Source organism: Hydra vulgaris, chromosome 12, assembly GCF_038396675.1.
Source record: "Hydra vulgaris chromosome 12, alternate assembly HydraT2T_AEP".
NCBI lineage: Eukaryota > Metazoa > Cnidaria > Hydrozoa > Anthoathecata > Hydridae > Hydra > Hydra vulgaris.
The window spans coordinates 65,170,055-65,191,738 of NC_088931.1; the positions used below are offsets into that span (position 1 = coordinate 65,170,055).

General features: G+C 26.1%; 1 protein-coding gene across 2 annotated transcripts in view; it reads right to left on the minus strand.

Annotated features, from left to right (window-relative positions):
• Positions 1-2,026: 2,026 nt before the first annotated feature.
• Positions 2,027-21,684, minus strand: part of LOC100207907 (ankyrin repeat domain-containing protein 29) — a 40,027-nt gene continuing 20,369 nt past the window's right edge. For both annotated transcript variants that reach the window (XM_065814131.1, XM_065814132.1), the window contains 6 exons: positions 15,850-16,047; positions 14,929-15,027; positions 14,752-14,850; positions 14,100-14,195; positions 12,186-12,284; positions 2,027-2,556 (listed from right to left, as the gene is read on the minus strand). In XM_065814131.1, the coding sequence (XP_065670203.1) occupies positions 2,458-2,556; positions 12,186-12,284; positions 14,100-14,195; positions 14,752-14,850; positions 14,929-15,027; positions 15,850-16,047 (690 nt within the window). In that variant the 3' untranslated portion in view covers positions 2,027-2,457. The remainder of the gene's footprint in view (positions 2,557-12,185; positions 12,285-14,099; positions 14,196-14,751; positions 14,851-14,928; positions 15,028-15,849; positions 16,048-21,684) is intronic.

Consider the following 21,684-nt stretch of genomic DNA (forward strand, 5'->3'; position numbering starts at 1 on the left):
TATTTTCCATTACCTTCTGCAACTTTTTTCCATTGGTACCATGTAATGCATTTATTCTTGTCAATTTCATTCAAAACATATAGATTATGAAACTTTGCAGCATCTTTGCATGTAGTACCCACATTATTATAACAAATGTCTTTTTCACTATCATATACAATGCTAAGAGGAAATTCATGTGAATACAATAAAAAATTTGAATCAAACTTGTGCAGGGCTTCAAGGATAAGAATTATATTTTGATGTCGTTGACAACAACAAACATTTCTTGACATTGAACTAGACAAAAGCACATGTGATGGGCGTAAACTTGCAAACTTTGATTTTCCAACAGATTCTTCAGGATAATCACATTTAAAAACAGCATAAGCTTCAATAACATTTACATACAAATGATGTTTTTGCAGTTTTTTCTTGTTCTTTAATCTCACCACAATGGTGTCTCTTTTACCGGGTGCTTGACGGGATATATCATCACGCTGGTAAAAATCAAGAACCAATTTTACAGTTAAAGCATCTAATGCATTTTCACTAAGTATTTTTTCTGGACTAGGGGTTTCATTCATTTTTGTTAAAAGTTTTAGTACAACTTTTGCTGTCTTTCTGGGTGATTTTGGTAGTGCTGATTTGGCTCTCTTAACAGCTTTTCCAAGAGTGCGTGAAGATTTGTAAGAGGGTGATGTAACAGCTACAGATTTTAATTCTGCTATTTTTTGTCTGCTCTTTCTCTTTCAATGCCGTTCTTTTTCTCGTTGAGGCTCCAATTTAGCAAGTTGTCTTTCTTTTTTCTTTTTTGAATCTTTTTCTTTAAATACTTTTTCGCCAAATTTTTATAACTGCCTTTCACGATATTTCCTAAGACGTTAAGCATGAGTAAGAGACATATTAAACCCTTGAAAGATTAAAAAAAAGCAACACAATAGTTATGGAGGTGGACGTATTACATCCAAGGCTCAATGGAGTTACAAATATCCTTTACAGAGAGACTCTATGTATCCCAAAACAGAGCCTCAAGGATAACTGAGCAAATGTTGCCTATCCAAAACATTCCTATATTTCGTAGTTTTTGTAGAAAACCCAAAGAAAGTTAACTGCACAACAATCTGGCCGATTAAAGTTGATAAAAACTAAATTGTGGTTTCAGTTAAGCAGTTTTGAATATTGTTTTAAATTTTGTTAAAAAATTGTCACACCGTGACATAAAAGATTCTAAAAATAACTTGAGCTAATTATTTTTTTAAACATGTTAGTATTTATTTAGATGTACTAGATAGAGTTCTCATTGCGCTGGAATTTTGAAATCCTAAAATTTATTGGTTGTCTTAGAAATAAAACTATTGGTACCCTAATTGTCACAGCGTGACAATAGTGGTAATAACATTTGATTAAAATAAATGGTTTTCTAAATTCGTGAGACAATAAGTATGTTTTTATCATTATTAGCAATGATTAGTGCAGCTAAAAACCTGATTGCAATGAGCAAGACAATTTTTGAACTTTTTATAGGTTCCAATGAACTTCGGCGATTAAAAACGATTTAAATTATCGCAAAAAGCCTATTTTTACGTTCTGTTTCAGCCCATATAATTTTTTATGATAGCGGCATGCTATAACAAACTATATATTTTATGAAAGAGAAAAAGTAGAGCTTTCTACTGATATATAGTATTATGTATATTGGGTTCGTTTAATTTTTTCATTTTTTGTGAGACGGTCGTGGAATTGCTCTATATATTAAAGTGCACGCACACACACACACACACACACACACACACACACACACACACACACACACACACACACACACACACACACACACACACACACACACACACACACACACACAGAGAAGATAAAGAATATTTAGAACGGTAATATAAACTACTTTTAAATTCAAAATATCTTAAATTATTCTTAGTAAAAATCTAAAAATGGCGGTACGATCGTTACCTTAAATAATCCCTTTAAAATTAAAAATAATTGATCTTTTTAAAAATTTAAAGAAACAAAAAATAAGCAAATAATGTTTTATGGTTTCTTTAATTTGAATTTTCACATGCATCGTATACTATTCTTTTATTTACAGAAAAATAATTGTTAAAAAAAATAAAAACATTATACAATAATTGCAACGGTTTTCAAATTTAAAAAATTTCATTTTAAAAATTTCTAATAACCAAACTTAAATACTTCTGGTCAGTAAGAAGATTTTAACTTTACAATAAAATTCAAAAAATATACATAATTTTATAGAAATTTTGCTAATTTATTCTTAGCGATTATAAATGTACTCCGTTACGAATAAAAAGACCTTGAAAAACAAACACACATATCAGTTGAAACATTGTCAACGATTATAGATCATTGGTTTGGATTCCAGTTCTAAAATAAAATCTATTATAAAACGATAATTTTTAAACAAATTCAGGGTTAAAATAAATAAATATGATGTATTAGCTAAACAGCAGTAGAATATGACTTTCTTGCAGTAGAAAGATATGAAACAATTTCGTCGTGATTAGCGTCTTTGGCGAGATCCAAAGGAATAAATCCATCCTAAAAACATTACATTAACTGTTTTTAATTTTACATTATCAAAATAACTTAATAAATTACTTATATTATTATTTTATATTTTAAATATATTTACTAAACTAAATTTAAATAAACAATTAAATGTAAAACTTATAATATAATAATTTTAAAGTGCTCATATAAATATATACATATTTATTATTATATTATATGTATATTTTTATATATATATATATATTAAAAATATATCAGTATCGGACAAAACGAGTAAACCAAATAACGCTAATTTAGTTTCTTTATATAAAAGTGCTGCATTTTTTCAATTTAGAGAAATAACTATGTAACTGTTTAGTTACATCAAGCAGTGGTTTCAAGACAACCACCGATAGCATTAATCAAGCAGTGGTTTCAAGACAACCACCGATAGGTGGTTGTCTCGAAACCACTGCTTGATTACTTTTGCAGTGTGTTTCGGATCATTGTCTTGCTGAAAAACACATTTTATTGGCATATTCCATTCAGCATGAGGTAACATAACATCTTTCAGGATATTTTTATACATGAAACGGTCCATTATTCCATCGTTTTGATGTATTGGACCTAGACCGTTTGCAGAAAAACACCTCCAGACCATTACATTGCCTCCACCATGCTTCACGGTCTTATGGCAGTTACGTAAATCGAGGCGTTTTCCGCCCGGTCGACGTATACAGCAAATGCCATCGCTCCCAATGATGTTGAACTTCGATTCATCACTGAACAGGACAGTTCGCCATTTCTGCACATTCCAGTCAATATGAGATGTAGCAAACAGGAGTCTTTTCTTCTGGTTTTTTAGTGAAATCAGCGGTTTCTTTGCAGGGCGTCGAGAAAACAATCCAGCTTCAACAGCACGTCGTCTGATTGTTTGGTCTGATACAGGTAGCTCTAATTGCTTTTGTATCTTGACTGATGATATCCAGGGATCCTTCTTGACGGATCTGACGATCATAGAATCCTCTCTAGAAGTGGTGGAACGCGGTCTTCCACCTTTGTTATCTGCTGCCAACTTCCCCGTAGAACGATATTTGGAACATAGTCTTGATACGGTCCATTTTTTCACGCGATATTTATCACAAATACTTTTTTGTGACATTCCACTTACGTAATCGCCAATAACTTTCTTTCTTAGTTCCAATCCAAGACTGTCGGGAGCCATTTTTGCACTTGAAGTCATAAAAATAATAAAAATAAATAATCACGCTTCTCAAGGCTTACCGTGTTACATTTACCTTGTGATGATACAATAATGGTCTGTGGAACACAACGTCTGGGTTGGATGTGGACTGTATTGATGTAATGAAACACTTGTTGTATTTCACTTCTTGTATTGATGTTCTTCGATAAAACACTTTGATAAAACTCACTTCGATAAACTGTCTTGATAATACTGACTGATTGACTTCCATATACTGACTGAATTACATGTCGATTTACATGTCTCTTATATAGTAAAATGAACCTGTGTGAACCTGTTCTGGAAGATTCTAGATGCTTCTTTTCGATGCTTCTGGATGCTTCTGAATGTTTCTGGATATTTCTGGATGCTTCTTTGGGAAACTTCTGGAAGCTTCTGCATGCTTCTGGAAACTTCTGGATACTTCCTTTGATTATTAAAAACGTTGACACGGACCAAACTTAAGAAAATGAAACAAACAAAAAAAGTTGCACTTGTTTTGTCCGCTGCAAAATGGCACTTGTCAACGAAATTTTGCCTGTGTGCTGTCACCTGTCAGCTGATTGCTTATGTCATGGCATGCTATGACTCCAGACTCTTGAACTGTTTGCTGTGGTAGTATAGTTCGTTTTGCTTTTAAGACATGTAAAATTAGAAACACTTTTTAGCATCGTTCGATGTTGGTTGCAAATGTTTTGTCCAATACTGTATATATATATATATATATATATATATATATATATATATATATATATATATATATATATACATATATATATATATATATATATATATATATATATATAAATATAAATATATATATATATATATATATATATATATTTATATATATTTATATAGAACCCTTAGATGTTGTCCGAAAGTTTTTTCCATATTTTGCTGACAAAAAGTAAAAATTAAAATGCAAGACCGGAATTTTTTTTTTTAAATAATGATAGACTGCCTGCCCCAACCAAACCCTCAGTCGATGTAGCAGCACTCCCTTGCGGGTCAGGCTATTTGTCAGTCGATGTAGCAGCACTCCCTTGCGAGTCAGGCTATTTGTCAGTCGATGTAGCAGCACTCCCTTGCGAGTCAGGCTATAAGATAGTCGATGTAGCAACACTCCGCGCATGATTTACAGTAAAAAAAATAAAAATAAAAACATTTTATTAAAAAAAATTAAAATAAAAACATTTTATTAAAAAAAATTAAAATAAAAACATTGTTTATATTGTTAAAAACATTCAAAATGTTTTAAAAACATTCATAATGTTTTTAAAAACATTCTGGTCAATTAAATTTGCGTTTTTGTGGTTTTTTTAAAAAACGATTAATTTGTAATTAAATTAATGGTTTTTACTTTCGTCCAACACGGAAATGTTGGACGAAAGTTAAAAGTAATTAAAAGTGACGTATATGTTGGCGTAAAAATCACTTTTTTCCTTCCGCTCTTCCCAAAGCCAACAAACTATAGATCTATATATATATATATATATATATATATATATATATATATATATATATATATATATATATATATATATATATATATATATATATATATATATATATATATATATATATATGTATACATATATATATATGTATACATATATATATATATATATAATATATATATATATGTATACATATATATATATATACATATATATATACATATATATATAAACACACATATATATATACATACATATATATATATATATACATACATATATATATATATATATATATATATATATATATATATATATATATATATATATATATATATATACATATATATATATTTTATATATATCTTTTTATTATATATCTTTTTATTTATTTTTTTAATTATATATATTAAATAATTTTGACAAGATTTTGAGCATTACAAACATTTGATGGCCTCACGAATGAAAAACAAATGAACGCAAGCAAGAAAAATTTCATATATTGGTTTACAGACAAGAAAGAGGTGCAGGATGAGTTTTCTAATGATAACATTGCTTTCCATATTTACCTTGTGCTGATGATAACAAACTTCTTTGCAGAAATTGGAAGAATTGTTTTTTAAAATGAAATTGATCAAAACTAGACTAGATACCTATCATTGATTTAAGAACAGCTTACTAAACTGGTTCTTAACCTAATGTCAAAAAACCAATGTCAAAAAACCTTTTAAAATATGCACAAAGACTATTAAACTGTTGACCGACTCAAATGAGAATTAAACCAAAAGTGAGCATATTTGATCAAAACTAAAAAAATGTAAATAGTCTATAATGACCGCTCAATTTATTGAACTTGGTGTTGGTGTCTCTACTCACTTAGCTTGGTGTTAAAATGCTCGGTTAGTGAATCAATCAACTTTTTTAAACAAAAAAAGTACTTTTTTTATTTACTCAAATTATTATTGCGACCTTTATAATTCTTTTCATATTTTTTGTGCAACTGTAGCTAACTTTAATTTTAATTTGAATAAAAATTTTATGTAATTTATTAGAGGGCGGAAAGTGTTTATCAACCAATTTTAAAAAAATTTTTCCTATGTTAGTGGAAACATTTTTGCTATATGGGGGTTGAACCAAATTACATTTGTAGTTTTATTTTGCTTTTTAGTAATATTTTTTCTAATTTTATCGAACTGTGGACCAAATTTTTTTCACATCACTATTAAACCATCATCACAATAAAGGCCTAAATCATTAATATTGATTATTTTACTTAATAAATTTAAAATATATAGTTGAACAAATTCCCAAATTTCTGCCCTATCATAAGTGCCAATTGTTACATCAAAGCAGGTATGTTTTTCTTTTTTCAAGATTCTGTATTAATATAAAGTAATTTCCTTCTGCAATATTTTATTTTATGAATTGTCTTTTTTGGAATAAGTGTATGGATTTTTGCAAATTTAATTGTTTTATCTAAAATATCTGCAGTTGATAAGGGGTAAAAACCATTAATCAATCAAATTGAATAAATGTACATTCATTTTTATCTTCGATTATGGAGAACTAATTTATAACATCAGTGGTATTTTTTCAGTGGTAAGTTTTATTTATTTCTAAGAACATTATCAATTTTGTCTAATTTAATTTTGCTTACATGTCCAATTTATTTGAGGGCGGAAAGTGTTTATCAACGAATTTTCAAAAAGCTTTCCCTATGTTAGTGGAAACATTTTTGCTTTATGGAGGGTTGAACCAAATTACATTTTTAGTTCTAGTTTACTTTTTGAGGGAATCAATAACTTACTAAATTTGTTTTTGAGGGAACCAATAACCTACTAAATTTGTTTTTGAGGGAACCAATAACCTACTAAATTTGTTTTTGAGGGAACCAATAGCAACTACTAAATTTATTTTTGAGGGAACCAATAACCTAGTAAATTTGTTTTCGAGGGAACCAATAACCTACTAAATTTGTTGTTGAGGGAACCAATAACCTACTAAATTTCTTTTGAAAATTTGGTTTATGATCTTTAAGTGTTAGAAAAGCTTGGGCAGAGGCAATTGATTCAATTTTGTTTTCAAAGTTTATTTTTTTAGCGATACTTTAGGCTTCTAAACTATTTAAATTTTCCAAATTTTTAGGGGCTTTCTCATAAGAATTATTTATATTGTCACGTAAAGATTTTTCATAGTTTTCTATCATGAGTTGGTAAATTTTATTTGTTTTATCAGTGAAAACCAAATAATTAGGGTTTGATTTAATTTTTTTAACATCTAACTTTAATTTTTTTTTGAAATTTGTTATTTATAGGATGAAACTTAATTGTTTTTATTAAGAGCAACAGATTATTTTAAAAATTTTCCAAATCAGGTATAAAAGGTGGAGTATTTTTTGTTTTAAACCCATAATTAATATTATCTTGGTTATTATTACACACATCATTTGTGTTTTTTTTCGGTTTTAAAAGAAAAGGTGCTTTCCAAGGAATTCTTTTGACAAAATGCTCAACTTTTTCAATCAAAGAAATAGTATAATTTTTTTAATCTAATATAGGTATATTTTTCAATAAATTTAGTGAAAATTAAGTGAAATTATTAGTTTCCATTTTTACATGGAACTTTAAAATAAAATAATGAGTGCTGAACAAATTTTAATAATAAGCCTAGTATACATGAAAATAATTTTAAATGTATTCTACAAAATAGAGTGCTCAATGTTCTTAAAAGAACAAAGTATTAACAAATTAGTAGAAAATCATTTATCAAACTTTTTTCATTTAACACTTTGTTTCATCAATAGAGACTCATCAGAAATGAATGATATGAATGAATGATAAAATTAATAAAACTTTAATTTATAACAAAAATTAAAATAAATGTCTGTAAATGTACTGATTTAATTAAGGACTGTAAGTTTTTACATATTTGTGGAATATTTTTTTTTTGTTTTTTTGTTATTTCACCTTCTTAAGGCCAAGAGGGCCACTACAGACAAGGAGGCTACTTAATTGTGGTTATGACCCTCTCTCAACTCAATAACTCCGAAATACAACCTTGAAAAACAAGGCCGCTGTGCAGAGAAACATGTTGAGCGTGGTACTACCAGGGACGTAGTGGGGATTGAACTCGGAACCTCTCGCTTATGAAGCGAGCACTACACCACTACCACATAAGCTGACACTATTATAAGAATTCTTTAGAACTGTTTACTTCTGTTTGTTTTTTTAAATATTTTTTTTAAAGGGGGGATTTAACATAAATATTTTATTGAGCTCACTTGTTTTTATAGTTTTTTAGGAGAAACCTAGAAGAAAAATAAAAACTGTATTTAATTCAGAGTTGGCAAAACCCGGCTTTTTTTTAAAAAACCCAGCCCAGTGGGTTTTATTTGGGTAATTTTGGGTTTTATTAGGTAAATTTAGGTTTTATTTTTATTTTGCATATGCTAAATTTTTTTTTTATTCTTGTTTAATGATATTTAAAATAAGTATAATTTTCTACTTAAACTTTATTTAAAATATATTTTATATAATGTTATCTAATAATTTATAACAAGGATTTTTCAAATTATTTTGAACATTTTTTAAACATAATCTAAAACTGTAATAGAAACAAAAATTGCATGTTAAACCTGTATGTATTGATATATTTTAGATTTAAAAAAATATTTTTTATAGTTAAATGTCAAAGAGAAATGAGAAAAAGAAGGTTGGAGAATGGGAGAAAGTAGCTGAAGTTTAATTGAAATTCAAATTTGAACTTGAAATTCGAAACAACAAACTTGTTTCTCCGCACAGCGACCTTGTTCATAAAGGTTTGTGTTTCCACAATAAAGGTTTGTGTAGTAACCACAATAAGGTAGGCTCTTCGACTGAATTGGCCTACTCAGCTTTGGGAAGTGAATAACATAAAGGACAAAAAAAATTTCAATCAGTAAAAATATTTGAATAAAAAATGTAATAATGTATTTCTAAATAATGATTCAAATATTAGTAAATCTGTTTTGAGAGCTGTTATTGCTGGTTATAATAATATTAGTTAATAATAATTTAGTTAACAAGAATAGTTAATAATTAATTTAGCTATTAATATAAATATTTAATTATTAAAATAAATTAATGTTAATGTCGGTTATAATAGTTTTTTATTTGTAAAAATGGAAACCTAAAATAATTGCTTTATCAGCAATTATTTTAGGTTTCCAAGAACCATTTATTAAAAATATATATTGTTGTGTTCTCACTTGTGAAAAATACTTTTATGCACACTTGTACATTTATATGAAATAAGCTGGCCTAACCATGGCCCAACTCATATAAACAGATTTTTTTTCCAAATAAAAGCCTTTGAGAAGGGCTACCCTGTTTACCTGGGCTGTCTAAGTATAACCAGATCTTGGTGTGTTTAATATTTACTTATAAAAATTAAATTTTTTTAAAATGACAATTGGGCTAGCCCAGATAACTGAAATCTTGCCTAATTTCAATGGGATCCTACTCAGGTGAGACAATTTTTTCCGTACAAACACAAACAAATGAGTTCTGCTCATGAATACAGTCTTTTTTTTTTAAACATCTTTGCTTCCAACAAGGCTACAAGCAACCATTAACTAGATTTGGAAGTTACTGGAAGTGAAAAGATGAAGATTGTAGAGCAAGATAATAATTGACAGACAACTTGAAGGATTGCAAATTGTATGAATCAGGAAAGCAAGATGAAGGAAACGAATTCCAAAGAACTGATGTTCGAGGAAAAAACTAGATGAATAAGAGTTTTTGAAGCACTTAGGAACAGTCACAGAAAAAGGATGAGATTTAATTGAATGACGAGTGACATGAGAATGAATTTTAGTAGATAGCACAAGAGACGCTAGCTCTTTAGATCAGTGCCCATTATAGTATTTACAGAAAAGAGAGAGAATAAAAGAGAAAGCTAATTGTATAAGATAAGTTATGCCATTTTTTAATTCAATCAAAGATATTACGAACTGTTTTTAAAACAACCAATTAAATAAAAATGTGCAATTCAAATTTAAACTAAAAACTAATGTAAACATTTATTTTTTTAATCAGCCTGGTTAACTGGGCCAGCCTGATTCATATAAACAGCCCTTAAGAACACATTTGCTAGGAATTTATTTTTGAGTAAAAATTTTTATTGTAGGAGGTACAATATTAACTTAGTGAGCATAGGACAGGCCTGCATATCTTTATTATATTTATTTTAAACATAGTTCACAGGAAAAATCTTATTTAATGCATTTTTATTGTAATAAAATTTAGACCTTTATAAAAGATGATTTTGGAAGTACATACTCAAAAAGAGTCAGAACAACATAGTTGTTAACACTTATTTCAGGTACATTCAAAAAAATAATCACTCTATATTTTTGAGATCAAATAAAGTTTTTTAAATTAGTGTATATCATTTTACACAACTAAAAGTGAAATATTAGTTGTCATTTAAAGTTTCTTCTTATGGCATAAAATTGCCCAATAATAACGATACTAGTTTATTATTTGAAAATAATAAATGTTTTTTATTACTAAACAACAACAAACCAATAATGATAACATCATTATTAGTTGTTTTGATTATCTTTACAAAAATTATAGGAGTAAAATAGTTTCTTTTTAATGCCTGGTTTATGTAGTTAACAAACTATGTGATATCCAATAAGTGCACAGAAATTTCTGTACAGGTCAATTTATGGAAAGTTTCTGATAAAAAAATTATTTGAATAAAGATTTGAATTTTAAATTTGTTAAAGTAAAATAAAAATTTTGTTTTCTTAATAAAGTTAGTACTCGAAATAAATGTTTGTTATTTTTTCAATTGAACTTTTTTGTTCTTTTTATTTTTAAAAATTACTTAACTAAATGTTGCTAAATTTTTAAAAATGTATGACAAGAAGTAAAATGTTGCTAAATTTTTAAAAATGTATGACAAGAAGTAAAAAGTAGACAAATAGTTATTAGGAGCAACTTTTAGGATAAAAATTATTTTACAATTAGATTAACCAATAATATTTTTTGATTCTCAAATAAAATAGTTATGCATTAATTTAGTAAATTGTGGTAGTTTAAAAATTGTCCATAAATACAAGACTAAAATAAAAATAATTTAATTTCACAAAGCACATTTCGCTGATGCTTTGCACATTTTTTATTCATCACAAGGCCTGCTACTCGTTGTTCTTGCAAGAGGATTTGATTCAAGAGAAATAATAGATTCAAAATTGTACAGAGGTGATAGTGAACTGTTTAAATCACAATTATATCTGTTTTGCAGAAAGATATGACAGGTGGCGAAAATTCTTTTATACTTGAAACTCAAATTTGTTTTCAATCTTTGAGTGCTTTAGCTTTGTGTGAAGTTGTAAAATAAAATTGCTATTTGTTTAAAAAATAATTATTTTAAAAAAGTAATTTTTTGTAATAATAAACAAACCAAACTTAATTTTTATATTTTAACTGTATTTTGTTATATTACATTGTTAAATATGAATCTTTATTTTCTTAAAAACCAAAAGAAGAACTTTAATTACTAATTTATTTTAACTTATTGTAATTTTAGCCTAAAATTTGGACAAAAATTAAAACTTGGTAAATTTTATAAAGATTTATTGCTATCATAGAAAAAAAGTGAAATTTAATTTTCCTAATCAAATTCCATTTACTTAGAAATACTGATTAAGATTTATGTAAATTAATTATTTATATTGACATTGTTTATGTGAAATTTAAATTTTAAAAACTTAAACAGATACAAAATATTTCAATAAAATAAACAAACAATGATTTTTTTGCATTAAATGAATTTCATTTGCTCAAGTGTTAGCAAAAGTTCCTTGACAATGATGTACCATATATTGCTGAAGATTAGTTATAAAATTAAAACAAAAATAACTAATTGCAGTATTGCTATAAAAAATAAATATACTAATAATATAATTTTACTAATAATATTACTTTGTTTTGAACATGAGGATCAGCACCTGATTCTACAAGTTTTTTAACAACATTAATTTGACCAAACAATGCAGCTGCATGAAGGGCTGTTTCACCATTCTAAAATTAGTTAAATAAATTTATTCAAGCACTATTTAGAGCAAAAATATTTATATAAATATTATTAATACCCAAATATTATCTTTAAAGTTTACTTAATTTTACCAGTATATATAGCAATACTGGTATCTATGGTGATTATACATTAACATTTTAAAAACTACTCCACATACCAGTATCTATATAATTAACCAAGTAAAAGGTTCTTGTATTTAAGGCAATATTTTTTCAATGTTTTGTCAGAAAACAATATTATTTTGCTATTTTTTTTTTTTACAAATTACACAAACTAATCTGAAAAGATAAAACTGCATCATCAAAACAGTATATCAAACCTGAATTATCCATATTTTATTAACTGCAAAAGAAGTAGTAAAACTTATATTATCAAAATAATACATGTACTTAAAGATAGCAGGTTGTTAAAGCAAAAAAAATGTTAAACCAAGCAGCCTGGTTTTCATCTTTGCTGTTTGAATAAACTAAATTTGATAATAATTTAAGTTAATACTTTATTTGTCTTACAGACATTCAAATCCCTTAATTGTGGGCATAACTATTTAAATGGCACAAATATGGCCTTAACGATTAAAAACCAGATAGTGGGCAACTATTAAAAAAACCAACTATATTTGCTATTAAGTAGTGTTATTATAAAAGTTTAATGTTCAGCCATTTTATGCATTGACCAACATGGCCTTTGAACAGATAAACATTTAATTAAAGCTTTGAGAGATTTGGTTGACCATTTAAGGTTTATTAAATTGAACAGCCAAAGAGAACAAACAAAACATTCTTCGTATTTGAAAGGCTTTTGAAACTCAAGTAAAAAAAACAACTGACTATCTTTGCAATTAATAAAATAGATTTACAAAAGAAACTTATGAAAACTTAAAACAAAATTTAGAGTTACTTTATTTTGAAAATGTTGCTTTTACACTAGTAATAAAAATGAATCATTTAAATATTTTTTTGCGGTTAAATTCAGCTGTAGCAACATGAAACCTCTAAAAACAATACTGAAAACCTTTTTCTGAAAAAGTCAAAACTCTCAAAAATTCTGAAAAAGTCAAAATTTTGAACACAAAATTTGTGTAAACTTCCCTTTCCTAAATATTCTTGATGAAACAAAAGTTCTTGATACTTTGCTAATCATGGAGTTGCACTCAAAATTACCAACAAATGTTTTGATCGTTTAATGACAGTGCTTAAGCAAAACATCTCTTATGTATAGCTCAGGACAGCCTAAAATGTCTAGAGTTAATAACCTAATTAATGCAAGTCCCATTTTTTTATAATAAGAAAATCTAAAATGGTGAAAATCTAAAATGCTGTGAAAATCTAAAATGGTATATACATTAAGGGGTGTGACCACTCCTTAATGTATATACTGAAGCCCCTGCAGCTCAATATTTTAGTATGATGCCGTTAACAATATTTTACGCTATGCTAAGTACACAAAAAACATGCGTAATAGAGTGGAAATATTAGATTTTTTGATAGATTTTATTTTCAACAAAACTAAAGACAGAAAAAGACATGGTAAAAAGGGAATTCAAAAAAAAAACAAAATTAAAGATATTAAGTATAAAACGACTCATTTTACAATACTTTTTGCTACTTATTTATTATTCTATACAAATTCTATACTACTGCTATGAGTATTTGATTACTAATTATAAAAAACTTTCTCTATTTTAATTGAGCTTTAAATTCGCCATTTACACATGTAAATAAAAAAAAGATATTTTAATAAAAAATTTTAATTAAATTAAAGTCTAGTAAATAAGAAAATGTAAAAGTTAACAAACTTACCTTAAGTAACTCTAATGATGCACCATTTTTAATAAGAAGCTCAACCACATCACAATGACCTTTATGAGCAGCTTTAAACAAAGGTGTTCCTCCATCCTAAATTTTGTTGACTTGCATATTTAAATGTGGCATGCACTACAACTTTTTTTTTTTAAATAAAATTTTACAAAAATAAGTTATTATTTCTTTTGTGAACATGACAAATATTGTGAGTGCCAAATAGTCATAATTGTTTAACTTTGTAAAAAATTAAGTTTAAATTAACTTAATTTATCTTTAAAATATATTTTTATGAACATAACAAATGTTTTTTTTTTTTGTTATTTCACCTCCCCAAAGCCGAGAAGGCCACTACAGATGAGGAGGCCACTTAGTTGTGGTTAAAACCCTCTCTCAACTCTATAACTCCGAAACACGAAGCTTTACAAACAAGGCTGCTGCGCAGAGAAACAAGTTGAGTGTGGTACTACCAGGGATGTGGTGGGATCAAACTTGGAACCTCTCGTTTATAAAGCGAATGCTCAACCACGACACCACTACCGCATTAAATCATTTGTGAAAAAAAAATTGTGAACATAACAAATGTCTTGATTAGCCAATTAGTCATTCTTGTTTAACTTTTTTCAACCAAAAATTTATTTTATTTACCAACCTGTCGATGGAGATCAACAGTTGCATTAGCTGCAAGAAGCTCTTTAACAACTGCAACATGACCTTCCTGGGAAGCAATCCATAGAGGAGAGGCTAAGTCCTACAGTAAAGAAATGTTTTGATATAAAGATTACAAAATACTTTTCCTCAAAACAAAAAACAAAAAAAAACTACTTACAAATCTTTGGTGGTCAACATGAGCACCTTTTTGAAGAAGATGTTTCACTACATTAATGTGGCCATTTTGACATGCAACAAACAAGGGAGTAGCTCCATCCTTTTTTTTTTTAAAAAAAAAAAAAAAAAGATTCATATAAATAGTCATATAAAAGGAAAGTTAAAAAGTAATTTATAAATTATGAAATAGAAAATTGACTGATCTTAGCAAAGTTCTGTGGAAATTTAGCGTTCAATGAGATGAAAAATATGATTAAATAATTAATATAAATAATGAATACAGCTTTTTCTTTTTTTTTTCCACCTAATTTTTGTATCAGCGTAACTTGTTTTTACTCAGAATAATTTTTAAATTTACTTATATATATATATATATATATATATATATATATATATATATATATATATATATATATATACATATATATATATATAATTATAAGATAAGTAAATTTAAAAATTATTCTGAGTTATCCTAAGCCAAAACACTCAGTTGATGTAGCTGCACTCCTTGCATGTTCTACTAATTTTTCAGTTGATGTAATAGCACTCCTCGCATGCTCCAACTATTTTTTAGTCAATGTAGCTGCACTCTTTGCATGTTCTACTTTTATGTCAGTTGATATAGCAGCACTCTTTGCATGTTCTTCCTATTTTTCAGATGATATATGTACACTCCTTGTATGTTCTACCTATTTGTATAAATGCATTTAAAAAAACATCAACCAAAAAAACATCATTATTAATTTTTTGCTTTTTGACTAAAATTTTAGTCACCTACAAATAGCTTATAAATTCATTCTGCAAATACCTGGAGGATTGTTTAAGCAATTAAATTTATACAATTATACAAAGAGTCAGTCACTGATAATAGATTATAATAAACTATAACTAAATATTATACTGATTATTATAAAAGTACCTTCATCTGTGCATGAATATTAGCTGATCTTTTAACAAGTTCTTTAACTACATCTAAATGATTGCATTGTGAAGCAACAAAAAGCGGAGTCCCTCCCTCATTTGATGGCAGATCTATTTCAGCACCATTATTTAGAAGCTCTTCTACAACTTTTAAATACCCACCTTGTGCAGCAAAGAATAAAGCAGTGGTACCTGTCTATGCATGATGTATAAAACTAATGCATTATGTATAAAACAAAATATAAAACTAAACACACACACAGATATATATATATATATATATATATATATATATATATAAATATATATATATATATATATATATATATATATATATATATATATATATATATATGTATGTATATATATATATATATATATATATATATATATATATATATATATATATATATATATATATATATATATGTATGTATATATATTTATATCTATATATATATATCTATATATATATATATATATATATATATATATATATATATATATATATATATATATATATATATATATATATATATATATATATATATATATATATATGAATATATATATATATGTATTAGGGGTGTTCAAAAAAATAAAATTTTCAAAACGGGAACACACAAGAAGCCAAATTTGGGGCAAATATATCAAAAATGCTATTACAAAAAAAATATTCCAAAAATATTGACGTTTACCTTGTGCTCAAGCGGCAAAATACCCTGAAAAATGCCCTAAACTATTTGGCTTTGAGTGCAAGGTAAACCTCAATATTTTGTAAAAAAAAATTTTTCTAATGTGATCATTATGGTTTTAAGATTTTTTTTAAATTGTTGTGTATTCTAGTCTTTTCGTAATTATTGTTTATAATAAAATATAATTTCACAAAAAAATATTTCAGCACAAATGCACAAAAAAAGAATTTTGCGTAAATACGCAAAAAAATAAAAGAATTTTTTTTTTTGCATAAATTATGCAAAAAAATTTTTTATTTTAAACAACACTAATGAAAAAACCAGGATACACAACAATCTAAATAAAAAATTTGGACCATTATGATCACATTAGAAAATTTTTTTTTACAAAATATTGAGATTTACCTTGTGTTCAAAGCCAAATAGTTTAGGAACAATTCGGGCATTTTTCGGGGCATTTTGCCAATTGAGCACAAGGTAAACGCCAATATTTTTGTAATTGCATTTTTACATTTTTTTTATATTTTCCCCAAATTTGGCTTCTAGTGTATTCGCATTTTGAAAATTTTATTTTTTTGAACACCCTAATATATATATATATATATATATATATATATATATATATATATATATATATATATATATATATATATATATATATATATATCTATATATCTATATATATATATATATATACATATATACATATATATAAACAGCTCTCATAATTAGGGTCAGCATTCGGCAATGCCGACCTCAAAGTGTTTGAAGTTGGTAAAAAATTGCCAACCTTGTTTTTATGTATATATATATATATATACATATTCTACGTGTATATATATATATATATATATATATATATATATATATATATATATATATATATATATATATATATACACACACACACACACACACATAGAAACAAGGTCGGCCATTTTTAACTGACCTCAAACACTTGAAGGTCAACATTGCCGTATACTGATCCTAATTCCAAGGACTGTTTTTATTTAATATATATATATATATATATATATATATATATATATATATATATAAATATATATATATATATATGTATATATATAAATATATATATATATTTATATATATATGTATATATATATGTATATATGTATATATATATGTATATATGTATATATGTATATATGTATATATGTATATATATATATATATATATATATATATATATATATATATATATATATATATATATATATATATATATATATATATATATATATATATATATATATATATATATATATATATATATATATATATATATATATATATATATATACAGAGAGGGCAAAAAAATAAGATAGCTTTTTGATTTTTTTAACAAGTCAGAAGTTTTTAACATGTCAGTAGTCAAACTAAGTACAAATTTTAACCAATTAAATAACATAACATCATGTTTAATACAAAAATTGTATTTTTTGTTTACGTATTGTTTACGTTTCAGAAATTCTGAAAAACTTTAACTTTTGATAGCCAGTAGAATTTTCCACTGTTTCAGTATTGACAAATATTTGAAAACAAAAGATTTTATTGATTAAAAAAAGGTAAACTTAAAATAATTTTTATTGTAATAATATTATATAATATTTTATAATAATAATCAATAATTTTTATTATAATAATATTATATAATACTTCATAATAATAATCAATAATTTTAGAAAAAATTTATTGATTAACATTGATAGCAAGTTTATTGATATCATTGTGTTATTTAATTATGCTTAAAGGAATAAAATTAACTTAATTTGAACGTAGTTTAACTACTTCATTTAAAAAGACAGTATTCAGAATTAAAAAGATAAGAGATCCTTCAATAGAGGTAATTACAAATTATGTGAAGGATCCCAATGGCTATGGTATAATTAGTAAACCTATATGACCTCCAAAACTTATGGAAACAGCAGCAAAGTGCCTTCTGAGAGAAGCTTTAAAAGCGTTACCTTCATCCAAAGATCTTTATCAGCAGCTTTAATTACTTATCGGGGTTTGTAGAATTCAACAAATAATAAATAAATCTCTAAACTTAGTTCTTATATATAGGATCATCTTTGCTGGTGAAAAAACAGATTGCCAAACAGATCGCATGGGTTCAAGAAAAAAATCATGGGATAAAGAATGAAACAATGTTTTCTTTTCAGATAAAAGAATACATTGGATGGGCCAGATGACTTTTAGTTTCAGTCAGATGGCTTTTAGATTGGTATAAAAATACTGATAAAAAGATTTACTTCAAAATTTATTTAAAAGCATGAAAACTTGTTGCAAAGCTGTTTAAGTCTAAAGGCAAGTAGATTAACAACTTTTATTGAATTTTTGGTTTTAATGGTCTTAAACTTTTTTTTATATAAAAATTAATTAATAAATCTTTACATGGTGTATTTTTTGTATAACACTTTTCTACCATTAGTTAAAATTTGAGATTAAATTAAATATTGATTTGCTGAAAATTTGAAAAATCTGGAGGGTGCCGCTTATTTTTTCCTCATTGTGTGTGTGTGTGTGTGTGTGTGTGTGTGTTTATACATACACACACAAATATGCATATACATACATACATTTTGACTGTTGACTAAACTAACTTATTTATTTTCTCAAGTTGACCAAAATTGACTAATACATTTTTGAAATCAAAAGGAGAATAAAAGTCGATTTAGTTAAAATATAAGAATAAATTTTCTTTTGTTTTTGAATAAATTGTAATAAAAATAATAAAGTAACTTATATTCCCTTTCTACTTTTAACATCATATCATTTGAATTATAACATCATTAATCTATATCTATAATCTATAATTATATCATTTAAATAATAAAGTCAAATATACAATCATATATACAATGAGACTGTATAGATTTTGGAGCTTTAAAATTTATTTTTGCACCAGGCCCCTTAGCTGCTTTGCACCAGGGCTCCAAGCTACTTTGGAACGGCTCTGAATAAAAGTATTTATGAAAACCACAAGCTTAAAGTAAACAAAATAAAAATTGATGAAATACATAATCAAAAGTTTGATTTGATATAAATATTGCTAACATGCTATGAAATAGGTACAACTTTAAGAGAGAAAACAAAAACAAAATGTAATCGTTATAATAGTACATGGTATTGTTATTAAATAAGCAAATAAAAATTAAAGATTAAAAAGTCATATAAAAAGATATAAAGATTTTAAGAATACTTGACTAAATCGACTATTAGACTATTAGAAGGAAATCTATCGCCAATTAAAACAACTACTCGACTTTTCAAAGTCTACTAACTTAAGTTTTGACTAGTCTACTTTTAGTTGATTTAGTTAAAGCGAATAACAACATTAACACATTTACAAAATATAATTAATATATTAACACATATAATAGGTAACAGGCAGAAAGATAAAAAATATATAGGTGTTATAACATCTAACTAGAACAATGGATTAAAGAACAATGAACAAAATTGGAGATACATTGTACAGTTGTTAATACAAGTATTTAATTATACTTATATTACAATCATACAAGTATTTAATTATATAGTTGTTAACTATACAAGTATTTAATTATCTTTAATTATATTTGAAAATTAAAGCTACAACTTAAATGACTCTTACTAACTAAAGGAGAGTTACAAGGTAATTTATAATTGTTAACTTGGTTCACATTTTGAAAAGGTAGGTCAGCAGCCTCAGTCTTTCTGCAAGAGAGAACACTGAAGTGTTTCAAGCCTGCCAAAAGATGTTTTGGGATTGTTTTTCTGCTGTTGGACCAGGAACACTCTTATAATGAGGTTCTACAAACACAATTAATTGCAGAGTTATTGAAAGTAGTTTCAAATTGAAAGGGAACACCCCTTTCATTTGAAAAGTTAATCTTATAAATTAGTTAAATAACATTTTAAATTTATTCTTTCTAGAATATAGCTACTACGTAGCCAGCTACATAGCTACTACATAGCCAGCTACATAGCTACTACATAGCCACTACATATATACTACATAACCTACACACAGCCCAATACATTTATACTATATAAGGTCTTGTTATGTAACTTCGTTGCATAATGAAAACATTTAACACTAACAAATTTAACTTTAACTTTATCATTTACGCAATAAAAAGTTAAATTGCATGATTGAGTTATTTTAAAGTACTGTGTTGTAACTAAATTTAATCTTAAACCATGTTAAAAATCATTTTAATAAATGAAAATTACTTATGAAATCTAAATTTGGCATTTGAAAAAGATTATATTTTCTTATAACTTATTTCTTAAAACAATCTTATACATAATATAATCTTTCATTTTTATTCACAATTTGTTTTTGTTTTTTTTATATATTTAATAAACTGTTTATTTTGGAAATTCATATACTTGCAGATCAAAATCCTTATATTTTTTGAAAGATCAATGAATATAAAATGGTGTGTAATATATATTAATTTGATATCATCAAAGACACATGGGTTTCTTGAGCATTAAAAATAGGTAAACAAAAAATTGCCTAAATTTATTTAAAATGATAATTACTGGTACTTAATAATTTTTTACATTCCTCATTTCATTGAATTTGTCACTTCTGAAAATAACCAGATAAAAATTTTAAAGTAAAAATACCAAAAATTTTTTAAGTTATGTAATTTGAAACCTTTAAATAAAGGTAGTGATTCTGAAGGGACAAAAGGGGCCTGGCTAATATCAATATATCCAATATCAATATAAATAATCTGCTAAAAGTAATAGGCATATTTTAGAATCTCCTTGGAACTAAATACTAAAATTTTCAAGGAATTTTAATTTTACTCTTAAGTGTATAAAATTCAGCAAAATCTGAGATATATGGTAACATTTTCAAAAATTTCTGGGGCAAATGACATGGAATTAACCTATCTTTAACTTTTAAAATCATTATTTGTGCTTTTTAAAAATATTGATTGTGTGAAATTAAAAACTTAAACAAAAAATCAATTAAGTTAAAAATTACGCAAATTTATTGATTACACAGGCCAACGAAAAAAATTTTTTTCTGGTGCCAAGCAAACAATTTGTTTTTTGTATAGCATTTCTCATTTTGATTTCAAATATGTAACTCTTTTTTTACCATCACGTCA